Source organism: Populus trichocarpa, chromosome 3, assembly GCF_000002775.5.
Source record: "Populus trichocarpa isolate Nisqually-1 chromosome 3, P.trichocarpa_v4.1, whole genome shotgun sequence".
Classification (NCBI taxonomy): Eukaryota; Viridiplantae; Streptophyta; class Magnoliopsida; order Malpighiales; family Salicaceae; genus Populus; species Populus trichocarpa.
The window spans coordinates 13,545,363-13,563,526 of record NC_037287.2 but is presented as its reverse complement, the minus strand read 5'-3'; the positions used below and the strand labels follow the sequence as shown (position 1 = coordinate 13,563,526).

At 34.0% G+C, this 18,164-nt stretch overlaps 2 protein-coding genes and 1 long non-coding RNA gene across 6 annotated transcripts; 2 read left to right on the top strand and 1 right to left on the bottom strand.

Moving 5' to 3' along the window:
• Window positions 1-3,986: 3,986 nt before the first annotated feature.
• On the top strand, window positions 3,987-8,530 carry LOC7465528 (NAC domain-containing protein 7). 2 transcript variants are annotated; one of them, XM_052451139.1, is made up of 4 exons: window positions 3,987-4,644; window positions 6,265-6,436; window positions 6,553-6,828; window positions 7,531-8,530. In XM_052451139.1, the coding sequence occupies exons 2-4, from the start codon at window positions 6,277-6,279 to the stop codon at window positions 8,163-8,165; spliced, it is 1,071 nt and encodes a 356-aa protein (XP_052307099.1). In that variant the 5' UTR covers window positions 3,987-4,644; window positions 6,265-6,276; the 3' UTR covers window positions 8,166-8,530. The 2 variants fall into 2 exon arrangements, with proteins under 2 accessions (XP_052307099.1, XP_024452724.1); XM_024596956.2 differs by having other exon boundaries at window positions 3,994-4,644; window positions 6,553-6,824; window positions 7,527-8,530.
• Window positions 8,531-13,556: 5,026 nt separating this feature from the next.
• LOC7479217 (thylakoid lumenal protein TL20.3, chloroplastic) lies at window positions 13,557-17,860 on the bottom strand. Of its 3 annotated transcripts, none has more exons than XM_002303485.4 (7): window positions 17,631-17,860; window positions 17,338-17,539; window positions 17,220-17,249; window positions 16,649-16,755; window positions 14,934-14,968; window positions 14,683-14,811; window positions 13,557-13,980 (listed from the first exon to the last, which is right to left on the bottom strand). In XM_002303485.4, exons 1-7 carry the CDS (start codon window positions 17,761-17,763, stop codon window positions 13,789-13,791), a joined length of 828 nt encoding a protein of 275 aa, XP_002303521.1. In that variant the 5' UTR covers window positions 17,764-17,860; the 3' UTR covers window positions 13,557-13,788. The 3 variants fall into 3 exon arrangements, with proteins under 3 accessions (XP_002303521.1, XP_024452140.1, XP_024452139.1); XM_024596372.2 differs by having other exon boundaries at window positions 17,338-17,543; window positions 17,631-17,795; XM_024596371.2 differs by lacking the exons at window positions 17,220-17,249; window positions 17,338-17,539; window positions 17,631-17,860 and adding an exon at window positions 16,861-17,203.
• LOC127905135 (uncharacterized) lies at window positions 15,839-16,871 on the top strand. The gene is made up of 2 exons (XR_008058856.1): window positions 15,839-16,012; window positions 16,338-16,871. It is a non-coding gene; the product is annotated as an uncharacterized LOC127905135 (long non-coding RNA).
• Window positions 17,861-18,164: the final 304 nt, after the last annotated feature.

The window sequence follows — 18,164 nt, the reverse complement described above, 5'->3', positions numbered from 1 at the left end:
GAGAGAAATATAATTCGGTAAGATCTAACCATTTTGGCACAATTTTAAAAGTACTATTTTATATATATATAGTTTAAGCAAATGCAATTTTGTACAATCCATATAATATATAACATATCCTATATATATATATACAAGATAATTTTGTTCTTGATAGATCCTGTACGAGCGAGCCTTTCAAAAAAGAAACAAAAAAGGAAAAGGAAAGAGAAAACTGGGGGGAGGTTATTGTCAAGTTTAGAGCAAGCTTGGTTAGGACAGGATCGATGACACTTGATTCACGTTTGATCCTTTTGCTTCACTTCTTCACTTGTTACAACAATATATATATATATATATATATATATATATATATATAGACATACATACATACCTAGCTAAACACATTAGTTTATGATTATATCACAGTATCCTTTGCCCTTACGGCCATAGCTGTAGGGGATAAACCGGAAGGTTACAGTAGTATATACTTGTATGTTGTATCTTAGCTTAGCTTAACGGTTTCTACAAGATTAGGTGTCCGTTATGTTTTTTAAAAGTCTTTCTTAATTAAAAAATTATCAAAATAATATTTTTTTGGATTTTTTTTATTTGTATCATCAACATATTAAAAAAAATTACTAAAAATATCAATATCTTTTAAATAAAAAACCACAGACCAAAAAACAAACGACCCTTGACTAGCTAAAGTAAAAAGGAGGAATAGAGGATTGGCTTACAAGTGTCAAGCCAGGAAGGCAACAGATTCACCGGCAAAAAAGTGCAAGACAATGGGGCCAAAACGGGACAGCGGTGTGGGGCCCGCAACCGAAATTGTGAGCTTAATGATCGTGAGGGGCTAGCCCACGCCGGACCATTAGCCGCCACGTATGTATATAACATCATTCCGTTTTATGGGCCCCATTTTCCACTACATACTACATAGGCTGACAAAAATAGAAATTAAAACACTTTTTTAATTTTTTTTAAAAAGAAAGAAGAAGGACAGGGATATTTTTCCGAAAAGAATGTAAGAAGGAAAAGGCACGTGCTTTACTTGTGATCAGAAAAACACATCCAACCGGTTAAAAATTATTAGGTAACCAGCTACTTCAACAGCGATCTACTGCATATCAGATATTTTCTTTTTTTAAAAAAAAAAAATATTGTTGATTCCTGTACCTTTTCCCCAAATATTTTATAGATTAGTTTTAAATTACTTTTCTTATATTGAGACTTAGCTTTTTTTATCCTATCGAAAACATATTATTTATATTAAAATAGAAAATCTATGAGAATTTAAGTTTTAACTTTTCACTAGTAAATTCTTAAGTTTATCAATATTTTATGAGAGACTCGAGGGATCAACATTTTTTAAAATTTTAATTTTTAGATTAAGATGATATTTAAAAGGGAAAAAAATAAGGTGATAACTCAATATTTTTAGGCTTAGTAGAATATCAGACTCAGATAACATGGTTTTAGCTTGTTTCCAAACCCAAATTCTCTGGGTTCATTTGAGTATTGCGCCAAAAAAACATAGATATGACAAACTGTCAAACTCAACGTTTTTATGTTTATGTATGCGTTGAGCCTAAATAGATGTGGGTGTGGGCGATAGGCTAGACTTAATATTTTTGGATTTAGCTATGCGCTAAGTCTAAACAAACATGAGTCTGACGAGCTGTCAGACCCAACATCATTGAGTTCAGTTACACGCTGATCCCAAGTGGACATGGTTTGACAAGATGCTAGACCCATGCATTAACCATGAGCTTGACATGATGCCAAGTTCAAGTAGGTATGAGCTTGTCGATCATTATAGGTTTCATGTTGGGCTATGTGACTTTGTTTGTTTATTATTATGACTTTTAACATGAAATGTTAATGTTAAGAATACTCATATCTCTAAACCTTTAAGTGTATAAAAATATTCTAAGAAGCTATTATATCTTAATCAATATTAATATTGACTCGAACCGATGTGAACAAATAAGTTTTTATATATATATATATAATTATCTTAACGGATATGGATATTGAATAAGGTATTAATATTGTTAATTCTAATCCAAAATCCAATCCAAATCTAATCACACACACATATGTGTAACATTTATAATTTTATCATTTAATATATATTTTATTTTATATTTAATAATAAATAGGACCTAGATAATGAATATCTATATGAATATCAAAAATAATATCTATATTTATATCTATATTTAAAAATACAATGAATAAGTTATAAATATTATTTAGTTTTTTACTCATTAAATAATAAATAAAGTATGAATATAGTAAAATTATACGAAAGAAAATGATCTTTCACTTCAAAATCTCTCTTTTTTTTTCTAGTATTTGGATGAATGGGAATATATTATATGATCCTGAAAAAAATCAATGCTGGAATATTCAAATCAATTTCTTTAAAAACGATTATTAAACATCAAGAAATCTTAAAACATACCACTTTTCAATATTTATTTATTTTAGAAGTCCATCCGTGTTCTAATCGGCTAATCTCAGGTGGAGTCAGCTAGAAATTTACCGAGCGGGCACGCTGGTGCCCAAAACACTCTGTGTTTTGGCTTAACCTAGATTGGCTCGGCTTGAAATGAGCCAAGCGGAAGCTGTATTGAATATTTTAAGGTAACATTTGGAGAAGCGTCACCATCGCGGTATACCGGGTCGGTTGGTGGGGTCCAGAGTGAAAGCTTTTTTTTTTGAGAAACACACAAAAGAGAAAAAAAATGAAAAATAAAAAAATGAGAGACCCAACCAACCAGAGGCCGCGTGCAATTGCTGGTGAGTGAGGATAATATTTCATCATCCTAAAAGCCATCAAACCTTAAAATTAAACTTTTTGTTTACAGGCAGTACGCTATTCTAGCTTATTCATATAAAATATTTGCAGGCACAGAATATTATTTAGTTCGTTATTAAGGAGGTCGTGTTTTATTTCACTCATATATTTAGTGAGCTTGAGAGAGCTCTTGCTCATTGTTTCAAGTGGGTTTGGCCGTCAATGAATCTCACCCCTAGCGTGCAGCCATGTCGATATCCCCCAGTTTATGCAAATAATATGTTTAATTTCTCTTGAAATAATTGTGCTGTTCTTTCGAGTGTTCGATAAACATATTAATTAACTGTGGTTAAGTTTTAAGGTTAATTAAGGCACAATTTCGAGCGGTTTTCACATTCGATGTAAAGGTTTTATGCTACAAGGGAGACAGGAGAGTGATCATGCTATAAAATGAAAACGAAAAAAACAGAAGAAGAAAAAGGACAAGGGTTATTAATTAATTAAGGTGATATAATTTATAGGGTGGAAAGATTACGGTGCACGTTTGGCTACTAAGCCACAAAAGCCTTACTTGAATGTCTCCTTCAACAGAGAAAATCTACAATTCTAATTGAACTATTTTCATCATTAGTCTGATCGTGTACACCACGCGGAGTAGATTGAATTTGACCCCCAACTCACTATAATGACTCCAGTTTTTTTTTTTAATAATTAAATTAATGAACATATGAAGAAATACGGATGTTGTTTTCAAGATAATTGAGTTATTTAGCAAAGGAGAAGATCATATCATTTAATTTAAGATTTTCGATTCAATTTCTTATATGTCTTTTAGTGAGATAACTTATAGCTATGTTTAATTAGTTCATTTATAAAGGTACATTTATAAAATATCAGCTTTAATAAGATTTCTTTAAACGAATGATATAATATTTTTCCTGATACGTATTAAATATATATATATAAATTTCCAAATTCAAGAAAGAAATATAGAAGTTGTAGTATTTATGGAGGGAGCTGGGATGCCTTGCCCTAGCTATGATCATCCTTCAATTGATTGCACTAGATGTACATCAATGTCACCATGTCCTTTTCTTTTTCTATTTTTCTTTTAATTCGCTGTTTGTTCTCTTAAAAAAACCCAACTCATCTTCACCGTTTGATATTCTCACATCATCATATCGATCCACTCTCTCCTTATTAACCTCAATTGCTAGCTGAACATTCTCTTCTATAGTCTACATCAGTTGCTGGTAGAGGTTATCAGCTCTCTCTCTCTCTCTCTCTAAAAGCGTAGTTATAGCCATTATACGCCCCCTTTTTTCGTGCAAAGCTTTTCCAGCAATCAAGCTCCCACTTGAACGATAAGAGAGAGAGAGAGAGATTATTAGGGCATGTGTGTGCTTCTACTCATTCTCATTTCCTTGCTTCTTATTTAACCATCTCTCTTTTTTCTTCTCTACTCTTCATGTACCTTTCCTTTTCTCTTTGGCAGCCCCTTTCCTTTACTTTCCTCGGGATCTGATCATTCCCCTCTCGCTTAGTCTCTTTGGACAATCAGAGGTTCCATTAATCAAGAGTACAAGTGGTTGGGGGGTTTCAGTTCAATTCCCGAGGATCACTTTTATTGCTTTCTTCATTCTTGTTTGTTTGTTGCTTCTGTTCTGCGTTTTACCTTTTCTTTTCTGGTTCGGTTGCCTTGTTAAAAGGTTAAAAGGGAGTGTTAAAAGCTAGCTTAAAGTGTATCTTTCCTTCGAGCTGATTGGTGGGTTCGAGTTTGGATTCATTAGCAACGAGATCTAACGGGGAGTTCTTACTTGGCAAGAGTGTATTATTCTAGCTACAGGATTTCCAAGGTTGGGTATCAAGAACTTCTTATGCTCCTTCCTTCACTCTTTATTGATATAGCTTTTCTTTTCTTCTCTCTCGTTTCATTTCATTTTTCTTTCTGGGATTCGTATGTCTTAATTTGATGGTTTTCCTCACTCCTTAATCTGAATGATAATCACTAAGATCGGAGAACTCCTTTGTGCGGGCAAATTGGAAGATACGGATTTCAAATATTCAATGGAAAAGACATCACTAGAAGCTATCATAACCTTACCATTCAAGTTTTGAGAACTAAGTTTGATCGGATTTTTGTTCTACGTAGTGCATGGTTTCATGGACTCAGCAGGTCATTTCATGCATCGGCTAATTAGCATGTTGAAATACTCAAAGAGCAATAGTTATATTTTTTCTAATTAATTTCTTATCTTCTTGCAATTCAAGTTTTCTGGAATTTTTTTGGCATATCAAAGCCATATTTCATTCAGAAAAAAAGGGGATTACTTTGGCTTGCTGAAGTGACCATATTATATGATTAGTTTTAAATTCTATTTTTGTGATAAGAATCGATTAAAGTAAATATGCCTTTAATTTCTGTATTACATTCTTTTTTTCCTTGGTTCATTATCATATGCATTTTCTTTCTTTATTTTGAGACATTTATGTGAAGATCTTACCTCCTGTATCGTGCATACTTTAGAATGAATCGATTTTTTTTGCGTGGTCATGGAGGATAGGGATTGAGTCTATTAATAGCGAGTTCATATTCATAGCAAGTTCTTTAGTTTTAAAATCGTCCTCCGTTTACCCTTTTTCTTGATGCATACCACGTCTATATATTAATGTTGAACAAGTTAAAAGAAAGGTGATACAAAGCAAAGAAATATGCTCAAAATATGTGAGTGTGAGTATCTGCCATATTCTTGTTTGTGATGTTCTTCGACATGGATTTCATGGTAATCTTCTTCCTTACGGATGTTTCAAAAAGTAAAAGTTTTAAATTTGGTTTCCCTATAATCATCCAACATTCACCTTTTTTGAGTGGAGAGAACACTTTGTTTCATTAAACTTCCTTTTAAGTAATATATGAAGTAAAAGCGATCTTCAGTTTATTTTGGTTTGAAGGATAAAATTATAACACATGATACAAGGAAGAAAATAATTATAAAAATTTACTAGCGAGTTGGTTCATGTTATATATTCTGTGTATGTGTTTTTTTTATTAATTTTATTTTTGGAATGATCTCTTCTTCTTCTTCTTCTTCTTCTTCTTCTTCTTCTTTCTGTTATATTTTTTTTAAAAATATTTTGTTATCTAACTTTAGTTTCCAATGTAAACATAAAGCAGTGAATTAATTCATATGACTGTTTTGAGAGAAAAATAATTTTCAAAAAACTATTTCAATTAAGAACTTATTCTAGTTAATCTTTAACCAAATCTCGTGCTGTGTCATTTATACTCCAATGGTTGATATATATATGAACTTTACAATGTTCTTCACTGCTAGTACTCTTGAGTTAATTCATAAGACTGTTTTGAGAGAAAATTGAGCACAATATTATATGTGTGAGTGAGGACTCGCATTTAATGTCAGACTATAATCTATCATCCTTTTTACTTACATATGGTTGATATTGCTGCATTTCAGTTCTTGGAGGAGATGAATACCTTTTCGCATGTTCCCCCGGGCTTCAGATTCCATCCAACAGATGAAGAACTTGTTGATTACTACCTTAGAAAAAAAGTTGCTTCGAAAAGAATTGATCTTGATGTCATTAAGGATGTTGATCTCTATAAAATTGAACCATGGGATCTTCAAGGTAGTATAATAATCAATCCTCGAACTATTGTTTGCTAATGATCACATTTGGAAATGAAAAGCCTCTAGATCATGGTATTATTTAAACTTATCAATTAATCTTGTTTGTTTGGGCAGAGTTGTGCAAACTAGGAACTGAAGATCAAAATGAATGGTACTTCTTCAGCCATAAAGATAAAAAGTATCCTACCGGAACTCGCACAAATAGAGCGACAAAAGCTGGGTTTTGGAAAGCTACTGGAAGAGATAAGGCTATCTACTCTAGGCATAGCTTGATTGGCATGAGAAAAACCCTAGTGTTTTACAAAGGACGAGCTCCGAATGGACAAAAGTCTGATTTGATCATGCATGAATATCGACTGGAAACGAATGAAAATGGAACCCCTCAGGCAAGTTTTTATTTTTTCCCGAGTTTTAATTTCTGCCGCTTAAAAAAAAAAAAAATTCTTATTCACATGCCAATGTGCATTAATTTAGCCTTATTAATTTTCTACCATATTGATGACTTGGAGATAAATCTGTAGGCATACCCAAAAAAGCTCACTAGAGAGCCTCGTTCTTTCAACTCAGCATGTTATTTTGATTGCCTAGCATGCCTAAGGGAATTGAGTGATACCTTGGGACATCGATTATGCATAATTGTGATTTTATTTCCAATTAATTATGATGTTTATAATTTTTATGCACAACTGATTTAAACTGTAGCATATAGCTGTATTGCTTTAAAGATTCAATTTCTTTGATCAGCCAAAAATCCTCAAATCTTCCCACTTTAAAATGTGCGGTGGGGAACTTTTTGGTACATAAATTAGATACAAAGACCTCTAGTACAGAAAAGATTCAGATAACTTTGTTTCAGATTCTGTTGTAGGGCTTCAATCAACAGGTAGAATAATTTGATTCCAGCACTTCTACCCGAGAAGAAATCAGAACGAAATCTAACTTAATTTAAATTCAGCCTCTTGCAATTTTTAGTATTGTTGTTCTACAATTACTTTGGCTTCCCTCACAATCAAATAAAAATTCTTGCATATTACCTGTGAAACTAAAGTCAAATTGTCTGATAATGAGATTGTTTGTAACCGCAACAGGAAGAAGGATGGGTTGTCTGCAGGGTGTTCAAGAAGAAAATGCCAACAATGAGAAAAGTTAGTGACTACGACTCACCATGTTGGTATGATGACCAGGTCTCATTCATGCCAGAAACTGATTCTCCAAGGCGAATTTCTCAACCTTATGCATCATACCTTCATCATTATACTTGCAAGCAAGAGCTTGAGTTGCCATACAATATGCCTCATGACCCTTTCCTCCAGCTACCTCAATTAGAAAGCCCAAAAGTTCCACAATCAGCAGCAACTGCGAGTTGCAATTCAGTTATTGCTTATGCTTATGACAGGACCAATGGGAGCACTTTGCAGTCATCTACCCTTACACAAGAAGAACAAATGCAGCAATGCCACCAACAAAATTTGAACTCATTTTACAATAACAATAATAGTGAGCAAGCTGTGGACCAAGTGACTGACTGGCGAGTTCTTGATAAATTTGTTGCATCTCAGCTCAGCCACGAGGATGCGTCCAAGGGAACCAATAACTACTCCAATAAAGCCACCTTTCATGCAGCTGAGCAGATGCATATGCTTGCCAACGATTCCAAAAGGTCAGAGACTGCACAGGAATATGCCTCAACGTCGACTTCCAGTTGTCAAATTGATCTGTGGAAGTGAAGGCTTATAATAAAGCTAAAATAATAGAATATTCATACTAATTAATTATAGGAACTACGTACATTTATATGGGAAAAAAGAAGTATGATATCCAAGTTTCTGTACATGATAAAACTGAAATGGTATTGCTGTAGCTATGGACTTACTGCGTCCATACGGATGAATACTAGGTTACTGGATAGTGAACAAATGCCAAGCAAAAATAAGTTAGTACTGTCAGGTGGGATGTATAGCTGAGATTTGTTGGAACTCACTTGATCAGCTATTGAATGTTGGATGTACTGCCTTCAATTTGCATTTGAAGGAATTATGATTGTAATGATCGATTGTTTTCTATTTAGACCATCTCTGTATGTTCTATCTTAGCATTAAGGTCTCTATTTTATTTTTCCGCTTCGGTTTTCACAGCAACAGTTTGAAGATTGTAAAATTCATTTTTCACTCGTTTTCATGAGGAAAAATGTAGTCCACCAAGAATGGTAAATATCTCGCAAGGAAAGATTCATCATGAAATCTATGTTTGATTTTACAGTCTTCTGCTATTAATTTCTGCAGCTGTACTTCTGTACTCCCTTTTCACCAATGGCTTTTTGGTGATACTAATTTACTCGGTGCCTGAAAAAAAGAACAAAAAAAAACAGCTATTTCATGTTTTAAAAATGTAATTTCTGGATGGCGAGTCAATACTAATGAATCTCTACAGCCTACATAGCCTCATTAATCATTTTGAAATTGAATCACAATCTTGTGAAATTAGATATGTTGACGTGTTATACATCAGCTAGTTTCCAATACAATTGCAGAGAGTGTTTTTTTTTTTTTTTTTTCATTTGATATACATTTTCACCTCATCTAATTATAATTAACATTAGATACATGGCCGTTGAATATCCTCAGTTTGGAAAATGCCTAATTGATCAACCTATCATCTAAATTTGATCTTATAGGGATGCATGCGTTTAGAAGAATCGTTGCTTCCAATACAAGAAAGAGTCATTGGGACTCTAATTATCAGAAATGGGTTGTGCTGAGCCATTTAGACCTGCATCCCTGTTAATAGGTGTCTAGTTATTTAAGAAAGGAACTAGAAATTAATCAATTTGTTAATATTGCAAGCGGCAAAGAATAGTTTTGATGCTATAAGTTGTGGCCAGATGATTTTGCTGCTATCAGGATATATATATATATATATATATATATATATATATATATATATATATAGGAATATTGCTTAAATATTCAAAATTAAAGTTCATGTATCTTAGCAGATAAGAAAGTCAGAAGAATAGCTGGTTTTGTTTTCAAACTTCATGATAACATGCTTCTCCTAAGTTTTTTTTTGGGTTACATATCCTGATGTTGTTGTTTAAGATGCAATGCGGAAAGTTAATTATCTTCTCCGAAAAAACGCATGGCATGCAGAAAGTCAACTTCTTCCAAAACAATCTTCCCTTAAAATTAAATTAACTCACAGGAAATGGATATTGAAGGAAGTTAGTTCACACCATAGCATATTCTATTTTAGCTTGGTTTGAACTTTGAAGTACTCTAGAGAAAGAACAAAAAACAATTTATATATTTGTTTGAGCTGAAAAACCCTAATGTTCTACGGGAGGATTATTACTAGTGAAGTAAAGCGAAGACATGAAATGACGTTGTCCCTAATTGAGCTAATATGTATGATTCTATGTAGACTCCCCCTCTTCCCAAACAAGAAATTAGGGAGAGAACAACTCGAAACACTATTAAGACATAGAAAAGGAGCAACAAAAACTCGTACTCAAAGAATGAAAATCAACTAGCAAGCTGTTAGTTTCAAGACTTCGCAAAATTATTTTTAGATAGTGCAGGAAGCTTGGTCAACTACCGTCCTGTGTGCACGACACAACTGCTTGGGTGAACCTCTTAAAGAATCCACCATATTCGACTCGTGACTTTTTTCTCAGTTATACATACCTGTACAAGAAGATGAATCCAAATGCATCCGAGGAACTTCTTGATAAATATTCTATCAACTTCTTGACAAGTCGAAATATATTGGGTCGAACAAACTTTGTTCGACAACCCACTTCAGCGAAATTCATATGGATGAGCTGCAAGAGCTGGCCTTGGATTAGGATGATTGAAGAAAAATCATGGATATTTCTGTGTACTTGACCACGAGAAGTACACTTTGAAATTCTTACATGGGGGTTTAAATACGGATGGCAAGGAACAAGGGAACATATTAATCACTTTGTCTAGATAACATGACTGATTAACAAGAATGAAAAGTTCGTGCTTTTTCGGATGTTATTGACCAGGAGAGCAACCTCTTACTTGGGTTGAAGTCAATCAGTAAAATCCCTTTAAAGCAATGAAAATTTCCAAAGCGACATAATGAGTGGGCGTGCTCTCAAGGCCTCATCATGCAAAAACTCTTACCACTTGTTTAGAGAGAGGTAGAGAGGCATATGCTTAATTAGAGGACTCCTTATGGAGGAAAAAGGAAAAAAGAAGCTAGAATTGATAGCAAATACTTCTTGCTGAGGGTGCATGTTTGATATAGTTTTATGTTTTAGGTGTTTTTAAAAAAATTATTTTAGGTTTAAAAAAAATATTAAATTAATATTTTTTTAATTTTTTAATAGTTTTAACATATTAATAAAAAAAATAAAAAAATATTTTAATATATTTTTAAATAAAAAATTATTTTAAAAAATAACTTTTATCATAATCTGAATCTCTTCCTATGATTTTGACATGCTATTGGCAGACTTGTCCTTTCTCTTTAGGGTTTGATACTCTCACGGTTTCATTGCTTCACTTGTGACACAAGAAACCAAGGACATTTACTTTTCATTGTCTCGCATTTCATATGATCACAAGAAAGAAAATAAACACTACGTCCTGTAAACCTTGCGAAACCCAAAACAAGAGTACTGATGCAGTTTTATGTGGGTGAATAATTAGGATTTACACTTAAAAATGTTGTTTGCAGACTAAGTAAGACAACATCATTGACCATGTGAAGCGAACATAAGCCATGTGAGGCAGCATTACTAGCGTGCAATATCCTTGGACCTCTACAGTTCCCGGAGCCAAAATTCTTTTACTTCTCAAAATACTACCTTAATTTTGGTCCCCTTTCGGTTGCTGTCCATACTGGGACTCATGCATCAAATTAAGAATATAAAATACATCAATTTTATAAAATGTCCTAAAAAACACCAAATTCAACTCGTGTTAATCTTCAAAACTCGAGATCTTGATCATAAGGCCTAGACCAACCCCATATAAGGCAAGAAAAAAACAAAGAAAAATTCTCAATAAAAAAATATTGAGGGATAAAATTGAAAAAAATACAATAATAAGGATCTAAAACAAACAATAAAAAGAATATAATTAAAATTCAATAGAAAAGATAAATTAAAATCAAATGTTAAGGGATTAGATTGAAAATAAAATTCAATTAGTAAAAGGTTTAAAACAATCAAAAGAATAAGAATCAAATTTGATATAAAAACTTGATTGTGACAGGAACAAAATTAAAGAAAAAATCAATCAAAAAAAGATAAAAAACAAATAACAATAAAAAGGATAATGATCAAATTGGATATAACAAATAAATAATAGGACAGCTTCATACTTTGACAAGAAGAAAAAAGAAAAAAAATGAAGGAAAAGAAAAAAAGCTGATTATAGCCTAATTGTCGTTCCGCCATAGACACGTGTTGCACTAATAGGAAAATACTGAACCATTTGTCAAGTTCTTAAATAAGCAAGGCATTCGTATATAATATATAAGGCATTCCAACAATTTTTTTTTTGTAAAATTAAAACCAACTCAATATTAGGATTTTTTAAAACTGAAATAACTCGAAAAAAAAACAACACGAATGAAATCATAAAGCCAAAATATCAATCAACACAATATGAAAAAAAAAAATTGAAAAAAAAAAAGCTTGATAGCCAAACTAAAAAAAAAAAGAAAAGAATAAAAGACCTAAAAAGAAAAATATTTTCTTTTTAAATAAAGAATTGTCATTTTGCCTCATTTTCATTTTCATTACCCCCTCATTCTTAATCCTTCACAAACAATCAAACCAAATATTTCCTTGTAAAATCAATAAACAAATCAATGTTGAGCTTTTTTAAAAAAAATTAAAAAATAAATTATTAATTTCAATTATATCAAAAAAGATAAAATTCATTGAAAAAAAAATTTAATTTTTTTTTAAATGTATCCTCGTAGCTCCTGATATTAGAAAAGCACAAAGCACGCCTTTGTCATCTATAAACGACGGGCCTTATGCTTTTGACTTTTTATAGAAAACATCATACACTTGTAATGATTTTAATTTGGTAGAAGTAGCAAGTATTTAACTATCTTTCTTTTCTACAAAAAATGATCAAGGAAAAGAAGATGTAGTTATTCCTTTACTGGATATAAGAAGCAGATAGTTTTGTTTGGCAGACGGGACGTAATATATCACATACGTACATGATCAATAGTGCGGTATGCCTTAGAAGCAACAATGGCCATGCATCATGTTTGCCATGATTATTAGTAAAGACCTTACAATTAATGGTCGAATAGGTGTTGATAGTTATGATGCAAGACTGCAAGATGAGATCATGACAGTTGAATTTCTCATGTGAATTTAATTTTCCTTTCTTACACACAAGATATACATGCATGACTCTTGAGGGAGACAGTGGGAATAGATTTGACAGGCTAAAAGGGCACATTCCCTGATTGGCAATGCTTGATGGGCAGCCATAAAGGAGACAAGAAATACTCAGGCATGTTGTTTGTTGGTTCGCTTTGGAAATTAAAAGGGAAAGACAGAGAAAAGTAAAGAACAAGCAACTTTGATTGACTGGCCTGTATTAGCTGGTTGATGCTTGACTTGGGAGTTGAGGTTGGCTTTCTCATTCGACACAGTGCTCTCTGTGCCATTATCACTTCCTCAACATGGAAAAAGCCTCTTTACCCTTTTTTTTCCCCCTCTTTACTGCTAGCTGCCCTTACCTTGCAAGGAAATAATGACCAAACTACATAATAGATTTATGAATCTCCTACGGTTTTTGCTATATGTTACTGCTTCAACTTGGTTCTGGGTGCCAAAACTCACTTAGTTGCATTGCACAATCTAAGATGTTGAGATGGTTCCAACTAGTTTTCTAGATTCTCTTGCGTGCTCAGCTTTAGTTGACAATGCCCCCAATATCTATAGGGATTAGAAGGAACAATTCAGGATAGCACAAAATGCTCAATATGAAGACAGCACGCAAGCTTTCATAATTGCTAAGCTTTGTATACATGTCCCACGTGCTCTCAGCATTGTTGACATTTACAAAATCAACCTTTGCGACTAAATATTGATGGCTTAAGAACAGTCTACACCAAGGGGGAAAATAGCCATATAGCTATAGTTGAGCAATTCAAGAAATCTCTTCATAATTTGTTCAGAACATTGGAAGCAAATGTTAATTGCCTTTCTCTTTACCTTTGTAGTTCTGGTATTTTAGAATTAAGTAGTTGTTCTGATTCATAACATTCTTTTGTCGGACATATATATAACGCTTCTGTTTATATAGATATCGGGACTTTTTTCGGTGGGATGGCCTTGCATTGGAATTATTTCGCATCGCAAAGACCAGTGCCTTGATCACAAAAACCATCGCGGTCCAGCAGTTTCTGAGGGGGAGCACTCAACAGAGGAGAAGAAGGCGTGCCATAAGCATTTCTTCTGCTGTTTCCGCAGCCTAAGCTTGCTCTGGTGCTTACCCCGGTAATTGGATTTGTGCCACTAGCATACTTGCAAAGAGCCTATATGACCAAACACGAGAAATAATCATATATGAACCAGTTAAGAATGGTAGTGTCTAATCTATGCATAATAATTAAGAAAATAACCAAGCAAACACAATAGGTGAAAACTTGAAATGACTGCTAAATTTACTCGTGAGGATTCACTTTTCCTCTATCCAGAATGTTGGTGAAAGTGATCAAATTTCTGAAACATTATTCATCACAGCTAAATTTGGGACTACTACGAGGTGCTCTGCTCATCTTATGAATTGCAATATTTAGATTCCAAGAGATTGAATTAGGGTATAATAGGCCAATCGATTGCAGTATCATACATAACAAAATGTCACCGCTCATCTCCTAGATATCAGAGGTGCTGCAGTAGAATAGATGTGTATACCAATCAGTTTTCTTCTTTTTACAAGACAAACTCTTGCAGACTTCAATATATAATTTCATCAGAAAAAAGGAAAGGTATGATCTAGACAAGAAGTATACCAACGTGCCATTGTGTCAGGATTAAGCCAACTGATAACAGAACATGTACTTAAACAAAACAAGGGTTCTAAAGTAATGCTTAATAAAGAAACTGAAAGAAGGAAAATATAAATTAGCAAGATATGTAGAAAACTGGTGGTGGAACCTCAAACAGTTGCCTGCAAGAGATACATTTGAATATTATTGTATAGATCAATGAAAACAAGTGGTTTATTAAAGCACCTGTTTCTGAGGAAGATCTATAACAGCATCACTGAAGTCAGCACCTGCAATCAGTGCACCTCCAAGATCACTGCGTGTGAGTACTGATCTAACAAGCACAGCATTGGTGAGGTTAGATTCATTGAGAACCTGTTGACACAGGCAGAATGTGTTTGTCAATCATTGCAATCCTTATCAATATGAAGAAGTGGAACCTTTTTTTTTAATCAAAATGATTGAAACCAATGGATCAATTAGTCTTTCGTCCATACCATGCGATCCATCAATGTATCACTCAAATCCGCACCTGTTAATCAAAAGACATACAAGGACAATATGCAGCAAATTAGAAGGCAAAAACAGTACGCAGCTAACCAAATATATAAAGAACGTAAAAGCGCATGATAGAATTGTTTTGAAGGGCCATAGTTGTAGTTAGAACTTTAAAGTCTCAATGACCTGTAACAAGGACAGCCTATGAACAAGAGAAAAAAAAATGCTTAGTTAAGTGATTCTCCTATGCTGTTCCACGTACATGCGCTTCTTCGAATAATTTCACCAGGAAACAATCAGACTTTGACATGACCATAGCTAAAATGGCCCAACCTGACTCCACCCGGTAGTCCCAATCTCAAAAAACTATCGATCCCAATTTGGTTATGAGGAATTAAGAACCAAATGATTACACAAAAGTATGATGATCTAGATAATGAAAAGATCTTCTTTTGGCTATTTGTCTAAAATTAAAACAACTAATTAATACCACTGGGACGTAGCCAGATGGATACCTACTAACTTCCTAAAACCTTAATCCTAGAGTCAGTCAGTATCAAGAGTTCAAAGTTCAAACATTTGCCACAGCTAAATAATTCATATATTGCTAGTCTCGACTGAAATAGTTACCCTTGCACTAGTAAGATTATCAGTCATTAAATAAGAGAGTACTAATAACTTTTCTGAATTTAATAAAAAAACTTTAATGATGGGAATTTGAAGGGTTTTTTTTTTTCTTTTCTTAATTTGTGTTTTTGGTGAGAAGAGGGTTTTATAAATTATAATAAGGATTTCTCCTAATCAAACCCTCTCTTTAATCCTATAAAAACTCGTTTGGTCTCAGCTGCGCAGCCTACACATTCGAGTCTCCTCTCACAACCAACCCCCCCCCCGCCCCCCCCCCCCCCCCCCCCCCTCCTTATTTTCTCTATCTTTACTTTTTTTTGCGACAAAACACCATAAATTTGATAAATAAACCCCTGAATAACAAAGCTGTCCGACTTATACACAGAGTCCAAATCTTGCAGGCCAATTAAGCAGTGAAAAAGGAACTAAACCCTTGAATCCCGCATTGAAGGTTAGTGGGTCACTTGGGTTTTCTTCATTTGCCATTTCTGTTTACATCATCCTCTTTTTTTTTTTTTGTTTACGTTTCTCTTGTGACCTTTTTACTTGGAATTTTTTTTTTGTATTTTGGCTTTGCCTGTTGATTATGTGAGTTAAACAAACCAAAAGGACAAAAGCATCTTTGCATGACTCTATTCAGTATTGCTTAATTTTTAATTATCTAGTCTCTAGTTCTGTGATTGCAAGGCGTTACAAAGAAAAATATTTACTTTACAAGGATTAAGACAATTGTACTGTGCTTTAGTTTAAATGATTTTTCATATTGAATAATGCAGGAATAAGTAAAGTGCTACGTGGGGTTTAGTCCATGATAGAAGTAAATGGAAGGGAAGGGAAGGGATGAATCAAGGTAATGAATCCTGATTAGTTTGGGCTTAGAGTCATGGACACCAAAAGAATGATGCGAGTACGCATTGATTTGCAGGAGCAGGATGTGATGGATTTCATCCGGTACTAGGGAAAGGAGGTGTGAAATGAACTGTTTTGCTATAAATCACTAGAGCAAGAGGCTTACTTTCAGGCGACTGAAGTTATGTCGCTGGATCATCTTATGGTTACTTTGAAGTGGTACTGCTACTAGTTTTACCTGTAAAATTTGCCTTATATGCAACTGCTTTCTCCAGGTATGCACCATTGAATGTTGAACCACTAAAATCAGATTCTCTCATATCAGCAGCTGTAAAATTGGCTCTTCTGCATCAGCCATTTAGATTTGCTTAGATACAAGTTGATCTAGAACATGTAATCACTATTTCTGAGTAGCAGAATGAACATGTAGCGGAATATGAAGTGTATTACTTGTTTTGCTCTGCTCGACATGGTAGTGGTAGAGAGTGGCTCATTTCTCGTAAAATACTAAATTGTGTGGTGGATTTTCTTGCCAATTAGGAGCACTTAATATTTGCAATTGGAAATTATGCTCTCATGGTTTCAATTTACATTTTCTTGGTTACTGGGGGGAGAAATATCTGGGGACTTCAAGGGGCAAGAGGAAAAATATGGTTTCCTTGTGCTCCTTTATCCCTGATGACAAGGTACCTCATCCACCCCTTGCAGTAGAACAAATACTTGCACCTAGATTTACTGTATTGTAAAGCTAAACCGCTCTGTTTTCTTTCCAACTCCAGTGAGATTTATTTGAAATCAGGGAGAATTACCTGAAATTTTCATTCAAATGCACTGCCTTTCTGCACAGCAACAAAACCAGAACTTCAATTTTCTGACTGACAGTACAGCAGTATTTGCAGCACACGAGCATCATTAAAGTAAACAAACCTGAGATCTGCAGAACCAAATTGCGCTGCTGACCCTATACCAAATTCCCCACGCGTCTCAGCTTCAAACCTATTAAGATCAGCAACAGCAGGCAAATTACAAGAACTGAAGCTAATAGCTGCAGCTACCAATGTAGTTGACACTACCCTTGCCCAATTCTTGGCTTTAGCAGTTTCCACCTCGTACCCATTTTTGGAACAATCTTGCTTTTCAAGGGAAAGTCAGTTAGTTGGAAACTAAACAGGCTTATATTAATAACCAGGAGGATAACATCAGTCATTGTTTCAACTTACCAGCAAATTGGTTTCCTCTTTCTGTGTCTAATTGATAAGCTATGCGGAAAGGCTTAGATAAAGAAAGAATACGATGTGGAGTGGAGATGTTAGGAGACTTAATGGACATCGAGGAGATAGAAGTGAAAGCCATTACAATGTGTTTCTTGATTTTGTTGGAGAAGCTTAGGATGCAATGGAAGAGAGACCGTGTAATGGAGGGATATGATAGGAACAGAAGAAGGATTGCTTCCTCTATCCACTTGGTTTTTTGTATCGGCTAAGATGAGCACACGTGTTGCTTTGTTCTTTGGCCAGTGGGTTGCCACTTGTGTTGGTGTAACAATTTCTTGAATTCGTATTTTTTAAAATTTAAATTTTTTTATTTTCTTATTTAAAATTTAAAAGGCTTGGTGTGATAACATTTTGGACCCACTGGCCCAAAATTCTTAGCTTCTTTTTGCAGCTCTATGAATCTTTGGAGTTTTGGGCCTATGAACCTCTCAATGGGCCTTCTTCCATTCAAAATCCTCTTCCTATACAACCATTTTAAAC